The 21,707-nt window shown below is 31.4% G+C and overlaps 1 protein-coding gene across 1 annotated transcript in view; it reads left to right on the top strand.

Moving 5' to 3' along the window:
* Positions 1–21,707, top strand: part of LOC129227566 (DNA repair protein XRCC1-like) — a 57,871-nt gene that overhangs the window by 11,707 nt on the left and 24,457 nt on the right. Inside the window, exons 4-7 of the mRNA XM_054862148.1 lie at positions 7,514–7,594; positions 16,755–16,860; positions 20,551–20,627; positions 21,110–21,398. Of these exons, the coding sequence (XP_054718123.1) occupies positions 7,514–7,594; positions 16,755–16,860; positions 20,551–20,627; positions 21,110–21,398 (553 nt within the window). The remainder of the gene's footprint in view (positions 1–7,513; positions 7,595–16,754; positions 16,861–20,550; positions 20,628–21,109; positions 21,399–21,707) is intronic.

Here is a 21,707-nt window from a genome sequence, read left to right as displayed (position 1 = left end):
CAATCGTCTCTGCTTCGTGTTCTTGTTTTAGAAGGTGATAGTACTGGGGAAAACATCTTCAATTTACTTAATACCACATTCAAAAGTGAAAATGTGCCTTTAGAAAATTGCCTAGCTTTGAGTGTTGATAATGCTAATGTCATGACTGGTAAATTTAAAGGACTTATAGCTTTTTTTAAACTTGAGGTTAACCATATTGTTTGCATTGGATGTCCATGTCATCTAATCAATCTAGCTGCAGAAAAGGGTGCAGCCTGTCTTCCTGGTGAGGTGGAAGATTATTTAATCGATATCTATTATTATTTTCAACGAAGCTCTAAAAGGAAAGAAAATTTGAAAAATTATGTGATTCAGAAATGAGGAAATTACTAAAACATGTATCTACAAGGTGGTTATCTTTAAGTAAATGTTTGTCAAGATTATTCGAGCTATGGGATCCTTTGTTAACATATTTTAAAGAAGAAGTAAAAAAAGATAAAGCTACTGCAGTGGGAAATAACCTAAAGTTCTGTACCATTCCTAAATTGAGTGAAAAAATCTGTAGTGCTTCCAATAAGAGACAGAATGAAGATCCAGCTGAAAAATTAAATAAGTTTGCACATGGCAAAAAATTGGTGAAAGAAAGTGATAGGGGTTCCAATAAGAGACAGAATGAAGACCCAGCTGACAAATTAAATAAGAAGTTTGCACATGGCAAAAAAATTGTGAAAGAAAGTGATAGAACCCCTAAAGTAACCATTCATCAAAACAAGCATTCTTCTGACTCTACCAAAATACTTACCCGTGAAGAAAGAATCTTCATGTTTTTATCTGATGACTTGCACAAAGCTGTTTCCGCATTTTTATTATTCATTTTACCAACGTTTGACAAAACAAATGTATTGTTTCAAAGCAGCAAGCCAATCATACATTTAGCTAGATCAGCGGTTCCCAACCTTTTTCTCTTTGCGAACCCCTTGGAACAGGCAAAAAAGTTCGCGAACCCCCTGATGTTGAAATTAGTAACATGTAAGAAACAATAAAAAAACAGCATGTTTGCTTTCCATTTTTTGCAGCATTTAATTGCAATAAACAAAAATACAATTGTAAAATATCATTAAGTGCAAACATTAATAAAAAGTTAAAACTACATCTACAAGAAAAATTATAAACAAGAAGTTTTATAAACCAACTATTTTTTTAAGCATACTTTAAATTGGGGAAAAAATCCTTAATGTGATATTTGTGGCTGTTTGACGGAACAAAGAAACTGAAAGTTTGGTTCAATGTCTGACAGTTTGAGTCTTAAATCAGGCTCTGCATTCAATCTGCTTCGGTATTTATCTTTGAGATAAGTATAGGAGGAAAATCCTTTCTCGCACAGATATGTTGTACAAAATGGTAATAAAATTCGAATTGCTTTTTTGGACAAAACGGTATAGTCATTTCTTACACTGAGCCAGAAGTCAATTAACGAGAGCTCTTTAAAGGTAGTTTTCAATGAATTATCACAGGATAACTCGATGAGCATTTCCTTTTCAGGTAATGTCAGGGTATTCTCTAAGCATGGATTTCCTTCAAAAGGATTGCGTATCCAGTTGTTTGAGAGAGGGACGTTACGCCTATTAGGAAAATACTCGTCAAAAGTTAGTTCAAGATGTTGCAGACGTTCACATACATTTCTTTTAACGCTTTCATCAAGTTTCATTGAGTTTTCTGATAAAAAACTATTAAGAGAAGTGAAACAAGAAAACTCACCCATTTCCAGGCATTGGATCCAGAAATTCAATTTTTTTACCATAGCTACAATTTTATCATATACAACGAAAATATTAACAACTGCACCTTGCAAGGATAGATTTAATTCATTTAATTTTGAAAAGATGTCAGCTAAATATGCAAGCCTTTGCATCCAAAGAGGATCGAATATGCAAGTGGACAAGTGAAATGGATGATCAACAAAAAATGCTTGGACTTCTGACTTCAATTCAAATAAGCGTGTCAAAATTTTGCCACGGGAAAGCCATCTAACTTCTGTGTGAAGATGTAAAGTAACATGAAGGCTTCTCAATTCCTCACAAAGCGCGTGAAATAGACGGCAGTTTGTGGCACGTGATTTTATGAAATTTACAATTTTTACCGCATCATTCAAAGTAGCGGATAATTCTGCGGGAATACGCTTACATGCTAATGCTTGTCTATGAATGCAGCAATGAGTCCATTCAATTTTCTCGTTGATCTTCTTTACTCGCACCACAAAGTCAACAAATTTTCCTGTCATTGATTTTGCACCATCCGTGCACACACCCACACACAAAGACCAATCTATTCCATTTTCTTCAAAGTAACTGTTGACCAGTTCGAAAATTGCTTCTCCAGTTGTGTTGGTTTTCAAAGGTTTTGCAAATAGTACATCTTTAATTGTATCGTTAAAAATATACCTAACATAGACAAGTAATATTGCAGCGTTTGCTACATCAGTCGACTCATCAAGCTGGATCGCAAAATTATTCTCTTTTATTCTATTCACAAGTTCTTTCTCCACATTACTTGCCAAATCAGTAATTCTGCGTGATACTGTGTTGTTTGATAGCGGAACCAGGTCAATTTTTTTTGCTGACTTTTCTCCCAGCATACACTTAGCAATATCTTTAGCAACACGGTCCAATTAAATTTTCTGCAATTGTATGTGGCTGTTCAGATCTTGCAATTATATAACTGACTCAATATGAAGCTTCAAGGGCCATTTTACTATCTTCGTTGGATTCTAACAGGAACGTAGAGACGCTACACTTTTTATTATATTCCAATTTTCTTTTAAAATATTCGATAGGTTTGTCCTTGTGTGTCGGATGCTTTATTTCGAGGTGTCTTCTCAGAAGTGACGGTTTCAAACTGCTGTTCGCTAGAACTTCGTTGCAGAGAAGACAAAGCGGTCTAGGTTCAGACTCTTCTCCAGTAAAATAAAAGCCCATTTGTAAATAGTCACTGTCATATTTTCGCTTTTTTCTCCCCTAGTTCACTTTTCTGTTTAGTCGGGGGAGGCGGCAGTTCATTACAGCTATCTATTTCAATATCCTGTGTTGATTCGAAAGTTACTGCTGATGTTGAGGGTTGATCGATTGACTGCTTGTCCATTTGTCGCTCAACCAAACTACCAGTTTTCAACCATCGATCCATAACAGCAGAAAGTTATTAAATCATAAAAATTATCAACACGATTATAACTTCACAAACAGAGTATCAAGTTCACGTAGCAAAACCAATGGCAAACAAAATCACTTGTTTTCAAGCATCTCTAAAGTATCTCTAAATACGTCTGTTAACAACTATTTCCCCAGAACTATGAGCATGCTGATGTTATATATTTTTGAAAACGAACAGATGGGTAAAATCCAGTAATAAATTTTAAGTTTGGAGCCTTTTGCTGTCATGTCTGCTATTCGATGACTGAATTCGACGGAAATTCCCGAGTTATATTTCAACCAGATTAGAAATAATACCCCTATGATGCATTGTTTGAGAATTCTTTATTTTTTTCGACATATGTATATTATGTATATTGTTTGATTGACTCCACGCGATGGCGCCTTTTTAAGGTCATCGTGATCCCCGCCACAGCTTAATACAACGTTTCTGCATGGCGCCTCGCAATAAAGAAGGAAGGATATCTCTTTTTGTTGTCTATCAAAAAAAAAAAAAAAATGAGAAAATTTCTTTTTAACCAAGATTATAAAACCACTGAAAGATTTTTTTTTTTTTTTGAGCTTAATACAAGAGTCTGGCGCGTTTTCAAATTAAAAAAAAAAAATTAGTAACTATGTGCAAATTGAATATTTTATAATTTTTTACCAAACTAGGAAAAATCCGCCATTGCACCGAAATTTTCGCGAACCCCCTTCCTGCACCTCGCGAACCCCTGGGGGTTCGTGAACCACCGGTTGGGAACCTCTGAGCTAGATCATTTCTCCTGAATCTTCTTAAAGATGTCTTGTCCAAATTTGTGTTGCCATCCGTTATAAAAAATGCTGAAATGATTAAAGCTGTAAACTACCATGCTATGGAAAACCAAAGTCGTGATGAAGACATTTTCATTGGTAGAAACACAGAAAAAATAGTTTATTGTTTGGCTCCATCAAAGAAGATTAAATTTTTCTCAAGTGTTAGAGAATTTTATGTATCATCATGTGATTACATCATTCAAAAATTTCCAATTGATGATGAAATATTTATAAATGCTGAAGTAGCAAATTTAAATCAAATAGAAACAGCATCATTTTCTAATATACGTTTTTTTGTAGATAAGTTTCCATGCATCTGCTTAAAAGCTATTGATGTTCCTAACGAGGATGAAGCTCTAGATACACTTCAGGCTGAATTTTGTAGTCTTCAGCTTGAAAACATTCCTAAAGAAATATTAGAAGAGGAAAGAGCCGACACTCAATGGTGTTTAATATCTGATCTTAAAGATGATGTTGGTGCTCTTAAATTTCTACATTTATCAAAAATCATGCTCATGATACTAACTATTCCGCATAGCAATGCTGAGTGTGAAAGGATTTTCAGCTATGTAACTAAAGTCTGCACAAAATTTAGGTCTAGTATGTCGAGAGAAACTATAGAAAATTTACTGATAAACAAATCAAATCAAAGGGGTCACTGCTGTGATCAGAAATTTGACTCTGACTTTTTGAGAAGAGCCAAATCATGCACTGCAAATGCATTAAATAAAAATTAAAGAATTATTCAAATATGTATGGTAAAATATTATTCTAGAATAACTATAATTATTATTAATCAAGATGTTAATGAAATATATATTAAAATAAGAACAACAATCAATGGAATGTATTCAATCATATTAGGGATGTCTCAATAAATTAACTCTGGTAAATATTACAGAATTTGTTTCCTTAGTATCAATTCAATTTTGTTGTAATATGTGTTGAACACAATTTTTTAGTATTCGTTGGAAGAGTTGCAGGATTTTCTCATGTAAATTGCAGGATTTTTCATTTTTCAAGGTTGGCAGGTCTGCATACAACTATAGTGCATTTGTTTTTCTTACTACATAATGTACATACTGTAGTGGTTTATTTTACATCTTTCTTTCCCATTGATCATTGATTTTGTGCATCGTAGCAGTGCCTTATGTTGAATAAAACGGTTTCTTTTTAAATATAAATAAAAATTCAGTTTTTTATGTGAGAAACTGATGTATAGTTAAGAAATGGTTCTAACAGTTTGAGGTGGTGTTTACAAGTGTCTTTAAATATATGGGTATGTTTACAAGTTTTTACACATACCCTTTTCCACAACATGAAATTTCGACTTACGCAACGGGTCTTGGAACGCATCCCTCGCGTAAGTCGGGACTCGACTGTACTGATCAATTTCAAAACACTTAAGAAATAAAAAGACAAGACAAGGAAAGAAAAATGTTTTATTTATCATGAGTACCCGATGAATCTCTTGTCCCTGAGTAAGATATGTGTTAGCAATTTTGATTGTTCTTTGCATGTTTTGTACTGTACATACATTCTTCTATTGTTACATTCATTTACTTAACTGAGGTATTAAGCATTTTGGTTTTGTACTATAATTATTTTCAAAAGTTTTTTTCTCCATCTTTTTAGAATTCTTTAACCAATTATGCATCAAATCTTGCCGTTTCATTTTAAAAATTTCCCCTAACATAAATTTTTGTTTGTCCCATTGAAAGACTTACAGTTTTCGGCCGCTATATAGCATAGAATATGCTGTATGACTCTTGCAGTTTCTGCTATATAGCATAGAGCATACTGCATGACTCTACTACTAAATGATACTTGTCAACTACCACTTTTGAAAACCTTTTTTATAGGACTTAGTATATTAAAACTTATTTCTCCCTTCCACACACAAAAAAAAAAAAAAATCTTTAAGGTATAGAATATAAATCAGACTTGAAGACATTCTTGGTTAAATAGTATTTTTGTGTGATAAAATCTTACATACAGTGAAACTTCAATTAGCCGAAGTTTCAGGGAGTGTGAAAAAAATTCGAGTTATCGAAAATTCGGCATATCAAATACGAAACAAATCTATAGAATAAAATAAAGTATTACTACTGAGACTCATTAAATTTATAATATGAGCAAAAAAGGAATATAAAATGTATCAAAGATGAGATCCTTGACTCAAAGTACCGTAGCATATCTTACTGTTAATACTGGGATTAGATGTCTTAATTTTGCTCTGAGGTGACAATATATATACTTGACATAATTAATGTCAAGTATATATTGTCACCTCACAGCAAAATTAAGCACACTTCTTCTCAGAGCATAAATCTTTAAATTCAAGAGTTTTTATAGGTTAGAAAACAAATTGTTAACAACAATTTTATGTTGGATACAACAATTTTGACCTACCTACTGGGATTTTTAAATTTTTTTTTTTAATTCTGTTTTCTGTTGCTTTGTACTGAAATTTGTTCTTTCATTAAATAGTCCTTGGACACTTTTAAAGCATCAAAGAGGGAGTTGGAAACATTTGAACGGGATTCTATAGACATGCGCAATACATCTGTAGCTTTAATTGATTTTTTTTTTTTTTTTTTGCATCTCCGAAAAGTTTCTTCGATTTTGTTTTAATATGGTTGAAAACTTGGTGGCATATCAAACTTCTTTGCATTTTCTTTCTTCTTTGGTACGCCATAAACGTATAAGCTCAAAATATTTTTGATAGGTTAAAATTTTAAATATTCTCTTAGTCTATTTTAAAGTTCTATCCCAAATGTTCAGGAACCAATGAAGCAGCCACACAAACATTAGCTTTCTTTAACAACGAAAGAAAAAAGCCACTCTTGGAAAGAGCAGTAGCTTTGTAAAATACGGCAAAATCCCCAAAATAGTTCGTACCCCCCTCCCTTTTTGACAAAAGTGAAATCATTCCATCCCCCCCCCTCTAATTTTTTCCATTCCATTTTCAGGCTACAGTAAATCAGAGCTTCGATTTTCCCCATGTACAGGTTTTTCTTTTCTACCGAAGGAAAGTATGTGAACAATAACAAAAAAAAAGCCGAATTTATGCAAATAATCGGCTTTAGAGAGTTATTTGATCTAATTTGTCTAGACGACTTTTGATGCAATATAATGCCGCCGATTTCTTTTTTGATCTCACTTTTTAGCATCTAAAAAAACAAACAAACAAACAAAAAAAAAAAACAAGATTTTGACATATAGAGTTATGTTAGCAAGGAAACTTTCACGACAGTGATGAAATAAAGTTTGACTAATCAAATATTTCGACTCAAAAAAATTCGGCTTATCAAAAACAAATAACATTAACTCTCCATTCAGTTAGGCAGGAATAAATTTTCACTTCGACTTATTGAAGTTTTTGGCTCATCAAAGTTCAAGTTACCGAAGTTTCACTGTATCTATCAAATCTTTCATTTTTTAGCCTTACTTCATTTTTTTTTTGAAAAAATGTTTGGAATAGATTAATTGAGTTTTTATAAAGTATTAATTATTTCTGATAATATTTTCAGAATATTTCGTATGGATTGTCATTCATTAAATTTCATTCTCCTCCAGAAAAAGACCAATCTGCAGAACCTAAAGCAAGTGATGTAAGTTTCAATTTCTTTGTGAGGGATTTTAGCGATATGTATGTCTACTACTGTGTTTAAAAATGTATTTAAATAATGTACCTGCGAAGTTTGAAATACAGCATTCCATAAAATACCGAGGAATTGTATGTAATGTCTAAAACTAGCCGGCAATATATGCAGCAATTTGTATTTAATACCATTCTTGGACATTCTATAGAATGCCAATTAAAAAACCGGCAAAGTATAAAATACATTTAGCAGTAAGTTATCGCCCCTGAGGCCAGAACTACATGCGATGTACCAGGCAGCCCAGTTATCACATCCAGAGTCTGGATGTGGGGACTGGGCTGCCTGGTATATTGTATAAAATACATCTCTGATTATTGAACTTTTGTAAATTAAACATAGTATCCACCGTAAGTTAAAATATTATTCAAGCTTGCCATGTTGCAACTAGTAGGATAATTTACTAATTTTAATTTCTCATTTTTTTTTATAGCAAAGTTTTGTTTCCCTTAATTGGAAAAGTTTTGTTTTGTACAGCTTTCATTTTTCTTTATGTATTTTGAATAATTATTTAAAAATATCATTCTCATTGTTTTTCCTGAATAACATCTGTATTTTTAAGAATGTACTTCATTTACATAATAGCCTTATGTAGACCTTTTTCATACTTTGCCAAAATAGCATTTGTCATTTTACAAAATGCCTGGGTATTATGTATACAATGCCTACGGAAAGTAACATAATGATTCTCATATTTAAGGGGGGGGGGGGGGGTGCATTTTCAAAAAAGAGTTTTTTTTTTTTTCTTTTTTGTTTTGTCTCATTGTTAAACATTTCAAAAATATATTCCCAAATTTCAAGTTATTTTGAACAAAATTCTCAAAGTTATCAAGTATTCAGTCTCCGCTCCTTCAAACTGTAGCTCCAACAGCTGCCGAAAAATGCAGCAGTTCTGACAGCTGCGGACGCTCAGAATGTCAGTACTGCTTGCTTAGGGTTAGTTAAATATGATATAAATAAATAATGAAAAAAGAATAAGCGTAGGAAATTGAAGCTGCAACTGGGACTGTACTCTATGGAGCTAGAATTGATGCTTTTTAGCTTCTGAAACTGTAAACATGTTTTTCTCAAAACCACTTTTTCAATCTATGTTCACTCCCATTTTAAAAAGCAATTGATAGATTCATTTCAAATTTAGGACACACATTCTGCATATAAAAATCTCTCCCTACTTTTAGTTTTTTTTTTTTGTTTTTTTTTATTAAGATTTTAACTAACAAAATTGCGTAATTTTTCGGGGAAAAATAGCACTTTTAACTTCAAATGGCCGTCAAAAATTTTAAAGTCAAACAAAACAAGATCTGAGAACGTAGGGGGGGGGGGAGGATTAATTAATACTTTTACTAAATTCAAATAGAATTTAATTTCAGATAAATGTCAGCTGAGATACAGTGAACACCGCAAATTACTCTTTCTCCAAAGGTACTCTGGGAAAAGCTGTCACCGGCTTGTCTGTGGATACTTTTTGAACAAAAATTTATATAATATTCTTAAAACCATACATAATAATGCCAAAAATATTTTAATAAATTTAATCAAACTATTTTCTTTAAAAAAATCGTAAAAAAAGTTAATTTTTTGATACTAAAAACCCTCCTCCCTCTTAATACTTTGCCTGAAATCCTCTGGTATTTATGTATTTATTCGGGAAGGTCAAACACACAATCCTTTCTGGTTGGTAACACAGTGATACAATATAAAGTTTACAGGAGATTCCTCTTTTATGTAGAAAGCAATAAATATAAATACTTCGACAAAATTACTCTCGTTGCTGGTCACTCAGCTCTTCATCAGTTACAGAAAATCAAGAAAACCTCAAAAAATAAATGAATTTTCGCATAAAAGTATTGACTTTTTGTTTAAAAAAAATGGTAAAATGTTTAATTTACTGCCTCAAAAGTTTAAAAAAAAAAAAAAAACAAAGACTGAATTACATGAATACACAAATCTTTGTTTTAATAATCTAAAGTTTTCAAGAAATAGTATTAGAAAATTTCTTAAAATCTTGTAAATTACCTTAGAAGTTCTTAACAGATTGTTTTAATAACTATTCTACGGTCTTTTTAACGGTGAATGAATTTTTTCTACAATCAAAGCTAAGACCTAATGTGTGAAAAGGTCATAGCTTTGCAGTTGTGACTGCAAAGCTATGTAAACAATTCTGCAAACAAACAACTGTTCTGCAGTAAATTTTAAAATTTGGTTTTGCATGCCTATGCCAAACAGCTTCAAGATTAAAGTCATTGGCGGATAAAAGGGGGGAATCATGGGGGTATAACCCCCTGGCAAACCCACAACAGTATTTGAATGTTTGCTCGAAAAAATAAACTTTATCGAAACCGTCAGTGGGTGCATGGTGGGGTGAGGGGGGTCATGATCCCCCCCCCCCCCATCAAAATCTGCGACAATACTTTGTAATCTGTTTTAAGGTTCATTGCATTTGTGTAATGAAAATGACTGCTTGAAAAAAAAAGAAAAAAAGCCAGACCGAAACCATAATAAAAACAGTAAATAATTTTCGAATTCTTTTATTTTTTGGGTATTGTCTTTTTAAAATATGTAGACAGTAAAATAGCTTTTCTTGGGACAGTTAGTTTGCGGCACTGTGTTCAGGAGCCAGTATAATGAAAAGTAACAAAGAAGTGTCTAACGCCCAATCACTTCTTATGCAACAAATTTAATCAACAATAGTTATTGTAAAACTGCAGGCATCGCTTCCATCGATAAAAGATTTGAGTGTGTAAATGTTTTTTATGTGAAGTCCAGGGTTCGCCAATATATATCACTCGATATATATCATGATATATATATCCAATATTTATTTTGAAACTATGATATTTCGATATTTTCGATATTTATTTTTTCAACTATGGTATTTTCAATATAAAAAGTATATTAAGCATAGTAATATTGTTAATTTATTATTAAAAATAGGCAGAAAGTTATGTACTATAGTTTTATGATGTATTATATACATCATTAATACAACAAAGATATATAATTTTCCTTTTTTATTGGTATTTTATGTTTCATAAAATTATTTGTAATGTAACCAGGGTTGTCTTTCTGCCGTCAGAAACTAGTTTTTGCCGTGCCAGTGGTAGAAACTGGTTATAACCGGTAAAAACCGGCAGCAACTGGCAAAAACTTAAAAGCATCTTTAATTACTAAAAGTGATTACTAAATGATATTCGTTTAAGTAAACTAAAAAATTAAACTTCATTTCATCATTAAAAAAAAAAAAATCCTATGCTAATGCCCTTAATTTAGTTCGAGAAGGAAACTTTTCAATTGCAGATGCTCGTAATGTTTGGATTAATCTAACAAAGGACGAAAAATCATATAGGTGCTCAGGAAAGAGGAGCGACCTACAAAATTAAAAGACATTTCTGATTTTAATTTGCTTGCTTATATGCTTCATTAAAATTGTTTGTGATCGAAATTATCACGTGCTTTAAGAAGAAAGTGCCAGAATTTTAATTGCCAATATTAATGTAGATTTTGTACCTAATGTCACAGCTTTGCAAAACAAATTGGCCCAATTTCTTGAAACTTATTTTTCCAGTTGAACTTCTCCCACCACCCCAGTTACTATATGGTGGACCAGTTTAAAAAAATATATATATACAATAGATAAAAATTTCACGAACATTGCTTGTTTCTTCATGCATTGCCTGCTAGCTCTTCTGTTGCAGGAATATTCTAAAGTTTCTCATTTGTACATCTTAGATTGAGAAACTGTTTAGATTTTAGAAAACACCTTTTCTAAAAAGCAACTGCAGGGTCCAAACAATGTAACATTTGATTTTAAATTGTGGTAATATCGTAATTAAATTGTGCTTTGGTTAATAATTATTTTTTCCATGCACTTTCAATTGCATGTCAATAATTTAATTTTTTTCATTTTGTGAGTTTTTGCCAGTTTTTGCCGCAAATGTGGCAGAAAGTGGTTTTTGCCATGCTGGTTTTAACCGGTTTCTACCAATGGTTTTAACCGCCTCAGCAGAAACTTGCCAACCCTGAATGTAACAATTTTAATTCATATTAAAAGTGCCTAATTAAATATTAAACACTGCTCAGAAAAAAAGAAAATGTCTTATGACTGTGCACAGACTGTTATTAAAATGCATATTATTTATTTCTGAATCATATATCTGTAAAAGTAGATAACAGAAGAAAAATGAGTAAAACAGCCAATGCTAAATTAACTCCATTAAAATTGATAGAAATGTAAAATGAAATATTAGGTTAAAAAAAAAGTAAGAAACATTAATTTTAATTCTACAAATTGTAATTATAATATAAAAAATAAAGAGTAATTTGAGGATGCATTTACTATTTTAAAGACTTTATTTTGTGCTGATTGAAAATATCAGATATATATATCAAAATATCCAATATTTATCAAAATATCGGATATTTTCGAACCCTGGTAAAGTCTCTGTAGATTATAATTTCTTTCTGTCGTAATTTTTAGATAGTTTGTCTTTAGTCGTGCTGAGTTTATTTTTGAATGTGCTGTAAATAGTTAACCCCTGACTATAATGGAAATAATGAAGCGCTCGGTTGACAAAGCTGTGCAGTCTCTTTTTTTTTGGAAAGTTAAAAAAACTGATGAACCCAAAACTGATTGAAACATATCCGGAGTTCTTGTATCAGTCTCTGAGACTGCAACGTCTCTGTCAACCTCTGATTTTCTACTGTTTGAATTAATTAGTCGGTGAGTAATTTATCGAGTATGAATTATATTTTTAGAATATTTAACTTTTAATTAGATTTTTTCCGCATTTTTTACTATTGTTTTAAGTGATGTTATTTTTTCTGCAAACAAGATGGATGTGTCGAGTATCATGCAAATTTATAATCTAAGATGGATATGTGTCAAGTATTATGCAAGTATTTAATCAACCAGGAATTTTGTGATCCGAAAAATTTCAGTTGTCGTTTCCAAAAATTTTATGCTTACTTTCTATAACTGAAAAATTATTTTAAAATATGGTTTTTATCAATGATTTTGATGATTTTTGTAAGCATATTTGGCGAGCTTTTGTGATTTCAATGATTTTTGTTTGTATATTTGAAGAGTTTTTATGGGGGAGGGGGGTTGTTATTCGTTAAAAAAATTATTGTAAGAAAGGCTACGTTCTTGAACATAGCCCCCCCCCCCAAAATTAAATCATGTATCTGCCCCTAATTAAAGCTACCTGTAAACCAAATGGGTGATAGTTTCTAGTTCAATGATGCAAATATGCTACAGGCACTTTTATAATTGGTAGAGATGAAGATTCTCTGGCAAAACTATTCCTCTCTTTTTGCTATCATCATATGTTTATCTATTTCTTTTTGTTCATATTTATAATCATCTTGTATGAAATGATCTACTTTTGCCTATAGAGCATAGCTGATTTTCAGTGGAGATGGGCAGGGGTCTGGCCAGAGGATATTTGGGTCCGTTAACGGACCCTTCACAAAAATCCGATCAACCAAAACGGACCTTTCACAAAATCCAGATCAAACAAAACGGACCCTTCACAAAATCCCGATCAAACAAAACGGACCCTTCACAAAATTCTGATAAACAAGATCGGATCTGTCACAAATTGTTTATTGAAAGAGCAAATCTGAAAGCAAAATAACGCATATTTCTGTGTATAAACCGCATATTTCTGTGTATAAACCGCATATTTCTGTGTATAAACCGATAATTTCGGCTAATTTTGAAAAAAAAAAAAAAAATCGGCACTCTTGCGATGCTCCTGCAAGAAATAAATAATTGCTACTGCCAAATAAATATAATGGTTGTTTGTTTTATCACAGCTAATTAGCAGCGGTGTTGTTGTAAACTTTTTTGAAAAGGCATTAGCAAGCACTTTTCTCCGCTCATGATTTAATAAACAATAATAATATATATCTGCGAAATGAACTTAGAACAGCAAAGGGATAGTAAGGGTGAGGAAAAAATATGATCGCTTCAGATAGGGTTACCAACTTTAAAGCTATCACCACTTAGCGTCTGGCCTGAACCTTTATAATGACTTGATTAGAAAATATTCTCATCATTTTGTTGGCTTGTCAGTATTTGCGTTTTTACGGGTGCAGTGCAATGTTTAACTGTTATTTTGGGAGAAAATTATATGGGTTTTGATTTTTCGATGCTAACAAGGATGATTAACTTTAAATAAACTCTTTTAATTACCGTTTTTTTTTTCTTTAGATGTCTACATTTTGAAAAATGCAATCTTTTAACATCCGATATGAGAATCATATTTTGTTCTTCTTTCAAGCTAACTTCGCTTTATTAGGATTCAAATAAATGAAAAGTCTTTTTATGTCTGTAAGAACTCTCATTTCAAGTTTTTAAAGCAAAATTCTATTTTCTGTTATGAGTCAAAAATTAAAATGCTGAATAGATGGTTTATTTTATTATTATTATTATTTATTTATTTTTTGGGGGGGGGGGGGGGTCAACTGTGTCCACTGTGTCCAGATATTAATGATATGTTATCATAGGACTCTAAAATGCAATTTTAAAATAATTTTATCAAAAATATTTCTTTTATAAGCCGTTTTTATACTTTTGATGCCTTCACTTTGAGAATTGCGATCTCTTTGCATCCGCTATGGAAATCCGATTTTTCGAATTTTTGATGATTATTACGCTTTGTTAAGAGGTAAACAATTGAAATATCTTTTTATTTTTGTTAAAATCACGGAATTTATAAGTTTTAAACGAAATTCTGTGCTTTTTAAGAGTGTCTTGGGTCAAAAAGTTGAATGCTGAACCCTATTCTGAATTTTGTTTTATTTATTTATATTTTTGTTACAATTATTTTAAATACTGTACAGAAATATATCTAGTATTATTTAACATAATGCAGAATGGTAGATAAATATTGATACTTGAAAGAGCGATGCCCCCCCCCCCCCCCCGCCAAATATCAGAAAAAAAATCCAGAATGATTTTCTCGTCATAGAAGAAGAAAACACTCAACTTTAAGTTTAATTGATGCAGTTTGTGCCATCTCTAAATTCTAAAATTTTGTTTTAACAAAAAAAGAAACATTTTTGGCGAAATTTTTTGATTTTTTACAAAATTAATTCATTTTTCACAAAATTATTTGATTTTTCACAAGAAACGGACCCTGTGAAAAATCCTGGACAGACCCCTGATGGTTGTTTTTTATTTTCAGCTACATGTCTAAGCTCATTCTCAAAAATCATCAACGTTGAAAAAAGCATACAATTTTGTAAAGAAGGCAATGTATATAAATATCTGTCATAATAGATGGAGATATTGTCACGTAGATGGAGTACACACTACAAGATGAAAGCTGGTTTTTTCTAAACAAGCGAGCTATCAGCTACAAGGTCGCAACTGCCAACACTCAGCTTGAGCGATAGTTTTTATACGGAAACTTAAGAACATTCGAGAACAATGAAAAATAAGGCTATTTACATATATTCATATTTCTACAAATTTAGAGAAAGGAAGGAAAGTAAAAGATGAATAAACAAGAAAGTCACACCTGAGGCCCGAACTCGGAATCTTCAAATTTCCAGTTCAGCACTCTAGCTGTTTTGCCAACCGGGCACTCGCTTACTGAGCGATTTATGACAATATTTATGTATTTTTATTTTATAAAAGGCACTAACTTTTTTAAACATTTATGCAGGGTTTGTACGAGTCATGGAAATCCTGGGAAGTCATGGAAAAAAGGATAACAGAGTTTCAGGCCTGGAAAAGTCATGGAAAATTGAAATTTTCATTGAAAGTCATGGAAATTTATTTCAAGTCATGGAAAAATGTCCTGGACAGAGAGAAAGTAACAGTTACTGAAGGAGCATTAGAACTCTTGAGTGATTTAACAGTATAGCACATAAAAACTATTAAAAGTGGAAAATTGAACGACCCCAAAATCAAATCTGAATTTTGAAATGTCATTGCATCCACTTCTGTTGCAGATGCTTGCCTTTTTTTGCGATAAGATTTTACTGCTTGGACGTCACTTATTTTGAATGTTTTGTTACTTTCAACACTTGTTATGTTTCATATTCTGTTGTAGCAAAATTTCATTTTTAGTTTTGCCATGCCCACTTAAAAAAAGCAATTCAATTGCATCAGAGTTCGATTCCATCACTCATAAGGACTTTATTATTAAATTTATGAGAGTTTATCTTAAGTTGTTGAAGGTTTTAGAAAAAAAATATCTTTAGTCAGGCAATAGAATAACAAAAAAGAAGAATTCTAATACTCTAAAACAGTAATGCCCAACATACAGCCAACAAAACTTATCTAAGTAACCCACTGCTAAGTTCAATGTCAGGAATCAAACGTGTTCTGGAATTTCTGAACCTATTAATTTATATGCATTTGAAAAAGTACAAATTTGTAAACAAAAACAAGTATACTTTTGAGTCAGATGATTGATTCATTACTGAATGGTTTTCAAAAAAGATATGGTTTAGAAACATAAAAACTAAACTATGTGGCTTTACTTTAAAGAACCAAAATACTGTCAAGTTACGTGGATTATTAAAGGCACTGTTGACACTAAAAGGCAACTTTTGAAGCAAATTTATTGAAACTTACTGATGACTCATTCAACTTTTGTCCCATTCAATATCATTCTGCCTGTTTTTAAAAAAATATTAGACATTTTAGCATCATCATATTCGTTTCACTGCATTTTTACTTTACTTAAATTTATATGATGAAGACAAATAAGAATAGTTTAGTTTTTTAAGTGTACACTTATATTTTTTCCATTACAAGTAAGTGCTTTAATGAGGCTGTGGCATTCATGTAGATGTTTTGCTGATGCTCATTACCAAAAAATTAGCAAGTTTGAGAATAAATAGTGCTATTCTCTTTGTGTAACGAGGTCATGAAAATTTTCATTGAAGTCATGAAAAAGTCTTGGAAAAGTCATGGAATTTTTTCATCCAAATAGAGTATAAACCCTGTTTATGGTAAAAATATTTCATTTTCTAAATAAAAAGCAAAATTTATTTATTATTCTTAGTAACTTGTTTTAAAATGGTTAACAATTCTTAATTAAACATTTAAAAATTTTTATATCTTTCAAAATGTAAAATTGTTCATATTTTTTAGAATACAGAAAAATTGGGTGCCTTCAAATTAAAGAATTCGACAGACGATACAGCACTACCTGTTGGAACATGGTTCGGGAAAAAGAAGGAATCTGAAAGCACACAAAGTAAGATTAAAAAAAAAAAAAAAAAGAAGAAAAAACTTGTGGACATTTAAAGTAAACTTTGTAAAACAAAAAATATTTTCAAAGAAAAAAAAAAGAAAGAAAAGAACTGACTTTAAAACTGCAGATCAAAATTGCTGTAAAAATTGAAAAGTAATTTTAATCTTAAATCACCATCCATAACACTTTTGAACATATTTTTTGAAGTTGGTGCAAAAGCAAACTCATGTGTAACCATACTTCCTTTATATTTTTCAGAAAAAGCATTCAAATTAGAAATGAAATATGTACACCATTATACAAATATGCTCTTAGCAAAGTATAAGTATGCGAGTGCTATTGAAGCACTTGCACCTGTTAAAGTTTGTACTTGCAATTGAAATAGGGCTACAAATGATTTTTTTTATCGTCTTTGTGGCAAATTCAAAAACTATGTTTAGAAGTATTATCAATGGTGTTCAGAGAATAACATTTTTTTCGCCAATTTCCATCTGCTGTTTTGAAATTGCTTTCGTTCAAAATTTTTGTTATTATTACTGTTAATCTTTCAGTTGCATAGCAACAAATTTTTATAACAATGGGTTTTATATTTAATCCTTTAATTGGGAAATTGCATGAAGTTTACTGTGTTTTACCCAAAAGTTTTTTAAACAAATATGATCATGCAAAAAAAATGGGACCTAAGTTAGACCATCCTTTGTCCATTCGAGAAACAATCATCAAAATCAGTTTACTCAGTGGGATGCTGTGAGCTAACAAACAAACAGAAAAAAACTATACATGCAGTATGAACTGTAACCGCCTCCTTTTTAAAGTCTGGTAAAAGTGTAAGTAATGAAACAAAATAGAAACGGAAGTTGAATCACTAATTGGTGGCTAAGTGGTGATATTTTCCCCGTCAAATTTGACAGGGAAAAAGATCCAAATTTCAAAGTTGGACATTTTTTTGCAAGGTTCTCATAGTTCTCTTCGTGAAACAATTGAGATTTCGATTGCCAATTTCTGTAAAACTCTTTCTTGCATCAGTTTGCAACAATCCAATAAGTATGGGTATTAAAATGTTCCTCTTTTCACTCTACAACACATTTGTATTGTACTTTTGGTTCCTTTTGCATTATGAATGGAGTTTTTAAAATTGCAAAATTTTCTCCAAGTGTGAAAGTGTCATTCACTAGATTATATAATACTCGGATAGAGGGGTGTAGGTGCTTTAGATGCTCCTCTAACCCTCTTCAGTCATATTTGCTATATTTTGTGTTAACTAATATTTGTTCTGTGTTAATACTTCTTTTAGACAATGCTTTTACAATTTTAGCTTTCAATTTTTAAGAAAGAATTGCTTTGTTTTTTCAAGAGTGTTATTCTTTTTGCCTATTTTACCATACCTTTAAAGTGATTTAGGCACACTAATTGCTCCTATTAGTATTTGAGGTGAAATTTTAGTTTGTCTTTAATGAAGGATATTTTTACAATCACGACAAGTCACTTTTTTGTTATGAAAGCGAAGTTTATGTTTAATAAAATACCTTATTTCTGGCATTTCATAGGGATTGTGCCTATTCGTTGTATTCCGCGCAACACATTCTCTTTCACCGTATCAGTGAACATCATTTCTCTCGGCAGGAACTCGAGTAAAAGACAAACTTCATTGTATCATACCTTGCTTGCACAATTGTCTTTCCATGTTGAAATTTCCTTCTCATCTTTTAAAACTTAACGAGCTGATGTGTGCATCACATGACTTCCTTTTACCCCAATTTAATGTAATTTCCCCATTATTGGCATTTTTAATGTGATTCAATAGTTTGCTCTCTAAATATCACCAACAGTGTCCAAATTGAAACCGGATTTAAAATAAAAAAATTTAAAAAAATCGCCAAATTTGTCGCCAAGTTGGAGAAAAAACTTGGCGAGCAAAAGACTGGCGATATATCGCCAAGTGTCCACCAAATTATAACACCACTTGAGTTTACATCGAAATTAACAATGATTTCCCCCCAAAAAGGGGCAAAAGACTCCCTTATAAACCCCGAACGCAACTAAAAGGGGAGGTGCGCAAATAGACCCCACAGAGTCTATGTACCAAATTTCACCTTTCTAGGACATACCGTTCTTGAGTTATGCGACATACATCCGCACTTGAGTCGAAAAAAACCTTAACATCCATTCGGGGGTGAGCAAAATGGAAATTAAGGTCAATTTTTGAGTGAAATTTTTTCGCGATTACAATACTTCCTTTTTTTGTAAAAGGAAGTAAAAGACGAAGAAGAAAGAAAAAAGTGAACGAAAGGGGCATTACTTCTAAAATGCGTGCATTACTGTCACCTATTTTATATCATTAGAGTTATCATTACTATTGAGCAAGATTTGCTACCAAAGAATTCTATTGCCATTCTGGCATCAGCTGAAACATTAAATGATGAAAAAACGTTATTTCTGAGTCCAAAGTGCTCTCTTAGTTTGTATTGGATGGTGATAAAACTGATACTTTGATGAAAAAAATGTCATCTCGTAGTATAAGTTTACAAAATTAAATTTTGCAAACCAATTTCTATTTTGTACAACTATGAATAATGAATCATTAAATTGCTGTCACAGTTAAAGGTGTGATAATGTTATGAAAAATATTTCAAGAAACAAATTGAGTTCTTTCAATTTCAAGCATTTATAATTCTATACTCATAGATCTTTCATTATTAACACCTACCATAATTAAAGAGAAAAATAAAGCAGTTATTTAGTAGCAGTTTAATTTAGTAATTCTTTCTTTATTACTGTCAATAATCTTCTTTATTATGATTTGTGTTCTACATTGTGGACATGTTTATTTATGGCATATGTATTTTAACTTTTTGAATACTTTATTATTATTTTAATATTTCTAACAATGCTTAAATAATTGCCACTTTGAATAAGGTTTTTGAGGGGCAGAAAAAAAATGCATCCTTTGTACAATTAATAAGAAAAAAAATCTTCTCAACGGTTACATTTGTTTATTTGGTCCAAATAATACGCCTACAAAGTACAAAACAAAAGAAATCGGTGTAAGTATTTATGTATGTCTAAATACTACTGCCTATCTTTCTGAAGTAACAATAAAAGTTTCTTCAGAGATTTGAATTCCCTTTGAATTCCATAATTGCATGTGTAGCTGCGGAAAGCTCTGTAAGGAATTTTTTCTTCATTATTCATGCTTCTTTTTCGCTTCATTTATGTGAGGATCTCTTGACTGAATGTGTCTAAAAGAAACCTAAAACAGCAAACAATTTTGATTGACAGCAAAATTGGTCAACTATATGTAGTGATGTATGATTATCTGTTAAACTTGAGCCTTAAACATTAAGGTCCTGCATAAAATGTTTGCAAGTTAATTAGTTGCATAATTTATAGCCATCATTTGAGGTGCATGGAGGAGGGGGTTTGATGTTAAATCCTCTGAACTCTCAATTTAAGACCATGTTGCCAATCCTGGTATGATAATCTAGAAACATATGAGAAACATTCGGATCATTTCTACCCTAGGTAAAAAATGATATGTCCGAAAAAAAAAAAAAAAGTCTCTACACTCCTTAAAGGGAAAATTCTGTCTGCATTAAAATTAAAAAATAAAATTGAAGCTAAAGAAAAATTAAAATCAATCAGTAAATAAGTACAGAAATAAAAATCATGTGAAAATTGCATTCTTTTTTTAAGGTCCCAGTGCAAAAGTAACTCTACCTGCTATAAGAACTGCTCCTGATCCTGCTAAATCACCAATAGTAACTTCTCAGGTAAAACTTAAAGTACATAATACTGTATTCTGTTACATTTCATGAGTGTAAAAATGCTCATAAAATAGATCTACATTGTACTTCCGATCATCCGTGTTAGTTAATGCACGGATAATCGAAAAACACAGATAATCCAAAAACGACCAAGCACGCAGAAAAGTGTATTTGGAGGTTATACGTAAAGTACACAGTGGCATATAATATATTTCAGGTTGAGTTACGATACTCTACTAATACAAAAAGTAATACATTAGTACTAGTAATGAAGTATGAAATAAAATTTAGCATAATTTTTAGCTTTAATTTATTTTAATTTTTTTAGTTTAAATTTTTTTTACACGGATAATTCGCAAACTGGATAATTCCCTCACGATAATCGAGAGTACAGTGTATTTCAAGTTTGAGTTTTCATAGTTGAGTATTTAAAAAAATATTTTACTTTTTAGTCCTACATTAATTTTATTTTATATTTGTGTGTTTAGGCAAAGGATTTGAAACGGAAGCTTGAAACTAGAGAGAAGTCTATGGAGCCTCCCTCAAAAAAAGAATCACAGAATGTTTCTACATCTGCTCAAAACCAGAGAAATTCCTTGCCAGATATTTCTATTCCAAATCCAAAAAATTCATTACCAGATCTTTCTACTCCAAATCCAAGAAATTCATCATCAGATATTTCTATTCCAAACCCAAGAAATTCACTGCCAAATACTTCTAACAAGAATATAGTACAGAATCAGAAACAAAATGCTAAAGTATTGCCTAAACCAAATGGTACTGAAAAAATGTTTTTTTCTCTCTCTCTTCTTTATGTTTTTTAATCTTAAGAAATTTGCACTGTATTGACCTGTGAACAGAAAGATGTGTGTGTGTATAATACAGTTGAGTCTGCTTATTAAAATATCAGTTCTAAAAAATATGTTTAATGTAATACATTTTCAACGTACTAAACCGTTGTTTAGTAGAGCCAAAAAAATCCAAACTAATTGAGTGATTGAGACCATAGGTAGTTCAAACTTTCAAGTTGTTTGAATTGTTTGAATTTTCACGGGAGTTAGGAAAATAATTGGCCATTTAATCAAA

Source organism: Uloborus diversus, chromosome 8, assembly GCF_026930045.1.
Source record: "Uloborus diversus isolate 005 chromosome 8, Udiv.v.3.1, whole genome shotgun sequence".
Lineage (NCBI taxonomy): Eukaryota > Metazoa > Arthropoda > Arachnida > Araneae > Uloboridae > Uloborus > Uloborus diversus.
The sequence above is the reverse complement of the archived record's forward strand: the minus strand, read 5'-3'. Positions and strand labels throughout refer to the sequence as shown.